Genomic DNA, 3,726 nt, shown 5'->3' with positions numbered 1-3,726 from the left:
CAGCAATCTCTCCGAATTCGAGCTGACCGTCCCGCCAGTCCTTCACTCTTCCCGCCGCAAATCGCGCGCTGCGCACTTCAGCGCTCCCTCCAGCGACCGCCGCACCATCATGAGCGCCCCTCACCCAAGGAGCTCCGTGAGAAGTACAACGTACGTTCTCGTAGGCTCCCGGCCACCTGTCGTGCGCCAACCCGCTAACATGGTCCCCCAGGCTCGCTCCATCCCCATCCGCAAGGACGACGAGGTCACCATCGTCCGTGGTGCCAACAAGGGCCGTGAGGGCAAGGTCACCGCCGTCTACCGCCTGAAGTACGTCATCCACATCGAGCGCGTCACCCGCGAGAAGACCTCTGGCCAGTCCGTCCCCATCGGCATCCACCCCTCCAAGGTCGTTGTCAACAAGCTCAAGCTCGACAAGGACCGTGAGTCCATCCTCGAGCGCATCAAGCGCGGCCGCGAGGCCAGCGCCAAGGGCAAGGCCGACGCCTAAGCGTCTCCCTTCCTTGGACTCGACCTGGGGCTCTGACCACCTCCACACCTGACGATACCCTGTGGCATGCTCGCTGCTGTCGCAAATGTGCTCTTCCCCGCAACCACGGCTCCCTCGGTCTGCTTGTGGGGAGGCGTTCACGCTGAGGGCATGTGTTTCCAGACACCATGGGGAGAAGTCTTTTTGCTTTTCGGAAACGGAATCTCTCTTTTCCTCATTGGGAACACACCCTTCGAATAACGACAACGATTCTTGTTCTTGTCTTCTCGATCATGACCATTTTTCCTTTCAATCCGGCGTTTTACAACTCACCGTCCTTTCTTCCTCTTTTTCGACGGTTCGGCAATGGGGAACAAAAGCAGAAGCGCAGAAATTCGGCATGAGGAATTCAACCACGAAGAAACACACTTTTTTGGAAGGGGGGGCGCGACCAAGGTGGGGGAGGTGCGCGCAGGGTAGCACAGGAACAACAAAACAAATCCAACAAATCGAGAAACTCGTTTTTCTCTATGGCCGTTTCACTTCGCAGTGACTCGCTCCATGGGAGGTCCTCCCGAAGTCCAACTCCACTTCCCCTGCTGCCTCTTTTCTTCGCCATCTCTCCTCTCCCATCTTGGGGGAGGTCAAGGGCAAGGGAGAACAGCCGGGGAGGAGGAGTCCTTCACGAACCCCCAATCGCGTGACATGACATGAGGATATCCTCCTTTTGCTACACAATCATGCTTGACTAACTTGACATGGAACGCAGCAAGCTCACAGGACCAAGGTCGTTCTTTACAAGAACTTACAGGACCAACAACGAGCTCACGGTAGGTTGTGCCATTTTCTTTCTCTCATCATCGCACGCTAGAATATCTCCGCGTCAACCACCAAGTCCATGGTTTTCGAGGTATACGACTGGCGGAGACTAAAACCAGCGGGGAGACCTGTTCTCAGGATAACCACTCATCTGCTCTCGCATGAAGACTTTCACCTAGTTCTGCAATGAGGTCGAAAATTTGAACGCGAGGCACATTGCCTCGGTTTCCGACCACTACTGTCAAGCCGACCGTTAAATAGTCAGAAAAAATAGAACATACACATCATGTCATGCGGCTGTACACATCCGGCTATCAGCATGATGGCGTCGTTGATGACACATGAAAGTGAGCCGAGACTGTATAATTGCGAAAGAGCTAGTTAAGACCGGGAACTATCTTGACAGTGGTCATGGACGTGGCCCAGTGAACGAGGAGCCTGCCACTTTTGGCTACGCTACCTCGCCACCCGGTTGTCATCTGTCCCCATCTCCAATTCCATTCCAGCCATCCAATCTCATATTCGCAGCATTAGCAAACGTTCCTGAATTGGCCGCCCAAGACGACATTTCCCAGAGTGATGATTGCCTCGGCTCATTGCAAAGACACCTAAATAATCCATACATGGGCAGCACCATTAAACACCTGCCACCCTAGCCACAAGAACAACCCTACTGCAGAGAAATGCGACGCCATAGGAGTGGGAAGCACCGTCGTGGGTCCTGTGGAGGTGGATGAGGCTCATGGTGCACACCCCGAGGCAGCCACATAAGACTTCTCTCGTCGCCATTGAGTAGTGTCGAAAGTATGCCTCAGCTAAGCAATAAAAACCAACGGAACCAGATTTAAGACCGGTTGTTGGAAAGAGATTTCGGGCAAGTAAGCAATGTAATGTCGCGTGGCAAAGAGCAGAGGAAGAAGTTGTACCAGAGTTGTGACGGGTAATTTTGACAGGATATGTACTAAGTCATTCTCCTTGGTCAAACTTCTAATGTGTTATCAGATTATTATCTTCATTTCTGGCGTGTTTGACCCGCCCATGACTTTACTTACCATCATGGAAAGGTTTATTCTCATCCTTCGTATCCTTAGAGGCACCTTTGGAACCTAGATCCTGCCGTCCACCTTCCGCAGATTTAAGTCCCGAAGCTCGCATCGCAGAACTGGAGGGCGAGCTGTTGCCCGCAGAAGGCGACAAAGAGGCGGCGGCAGAGCCAGCATAGTGAGGAAGAAGACCGTGAGCGGTGGTAGAGCTCATAGCACCAGGAAGCGCACAAGCACCGCTGGTAGGCTTCTTGACAAATGTCATGGCTCCACTGTGTTTGCTGCAGTTAGTCTCCATCATTAGCTCCGACCACAAAATGTAAAGACCAGCAAGCAGAAGCACGCACCTGTTGCGTGTCATATTCTGTCGACCCTTGAACAGTATTTTCTCGCGCGACTCCTCGGCATCGTCCGACTGCGTCGACTGCGACTGGGTCGAGAGAAGAGGCGATTGGAAAGAAGGAGCAATAGCGTTGCTTCCTGAAGTCTGATCCGAATCGCTGTATTCCTGGCTGAGAATCGAAGTCGCAGGGCGGCCACGAGTGCCGGCCTTGTCTTTGGCAGCAAGATTGTTTCCGTTTACATTATCCGACTTGGTGTCCCGTTTGTTTTTCTGTTCGTGGCGAGTAAGGGAAAGCGCCAGTAACTCCTTCATCGTGCGTACATTGTCACTGGGGTCCGTGGGACGAAAGCCGTAGTCACCATTGCCATCAACGGCCCGCAAGATCTTTCTCTGCTCAGCCTGGGGCTTAAGACGGTAATCGCTGAGGTCACCAACAGGAAGACGAGACATTCTTTTGCTAGTCGAAGAGACACTGCTGTTGTCCTCGAAGCCACTGACAGAAATCTGCAACATTTTCTGTTCAGTTTCAGCTGAGTTTTGGTAGTCACCGGTACGCCCGTCCATGGATGGCTGTGGCTTGTATGGCGTAGCGAGGTCCGCAAAGCTGTTCTCCTTGGTCGGTGAAGGGGGGTAAAAGTCTTTACCGTCGTACTTCGGCAGGCCCTTCTGGACCGAACGAGGGGCGTTTCCCCAGTATAGATGACGGGCCCGAACCTCATCATCAGTAAGCTGGCGATGGTAGATGTAATCCTCATCCTTTGCATCCCGCTGGTTCACACCAGGGCGCAGTTAACCCTGCAGGTATGGAAGTCCGAGGCCGTTGTTCAGCTTCTGAAGATAATTAAAGCTTGTGGTCCGGACTTCGAGTTGGTGCGAGTGGTTGCCCATGGCGGGGCCAGTGATTTCTATGGAGGTTTGGGAAGGGGTACTCATGGAAATCTGGGGTTCTTCTTCGCCGCAGCATGGTCAGACGTCTCGCGTTCCGCCAGAGACTCGCGGCGGGGTTTATGATCTACAGCCATGTTGCGTGGCTGCGAGTTTGGAAAGGGGGG

At 53.4% G+C, this 3,726-nt stretch overlaps 2 protein-coding genes across 2 annotated transcripts; one reads left to right on the top strand and one right to left on the bottom strand.

Annotated features, from left to right (window-relative positions):
• Positions 1-199: 199 nt before the first annotated feature.
• Positions 200-490, top strand: VDBG_01574 (60S ribosomal protein L26-1; the record flags this gene model as incomplete). Its single annotated transcript, XM_003007340.1, has 1 exon — positions 200-490. The coding sequence occupies one exon, from the start codon at positions 200-202 to the stop codon at positions 488-490; it is 291 nt and encodes a 96-aa protein (XP_003007386.1).
• A 1,406-nt stretch (positions 491-1,896) lies between these two features.
• On the bottom strand, positions 1,897-3,238 carry VDBG_01573 (predicted protein; the record flags this gene model as incomplete). The annotated part of the gene is made up of 3 exons (XM_003007339.1): positions 1,897-2,009; positions 2,341-2,612; positions 2,679-3,238. The coding sequence occupies 3 exons, from the start codon at positions 3,236-3,238 to the stop codon at positions 1,897-1,899; spliced, it is 945 nt and encodes a 314-aa protein (XP_003007385.1).
• Between the last annotated feature and the right edge of the window lie 488 nt (positions 3,239-3,726).

Source organism: Verticillium alfalfae, genomic scaffold (genome assembly GCF_000150825.1).
Source record: "Verticillium alfalfae VaMs.102 supercont1.2 genomic scaffold, whole genome shotgun sequence".
NCBI classification, from domain to species: domain Eukaryota; kingdom Fungi; phylum Ascomycota; class Sordariomycetes; order Glomerellales; family Plectosphaerellaceae; genus Verticillium; species Verticillium alfalfae.
The sequence above is the reverse complement of the archived record's forward strand: the minus strand, read 5'-3'. Positions and strand labels throughout refer to the sequence as shown.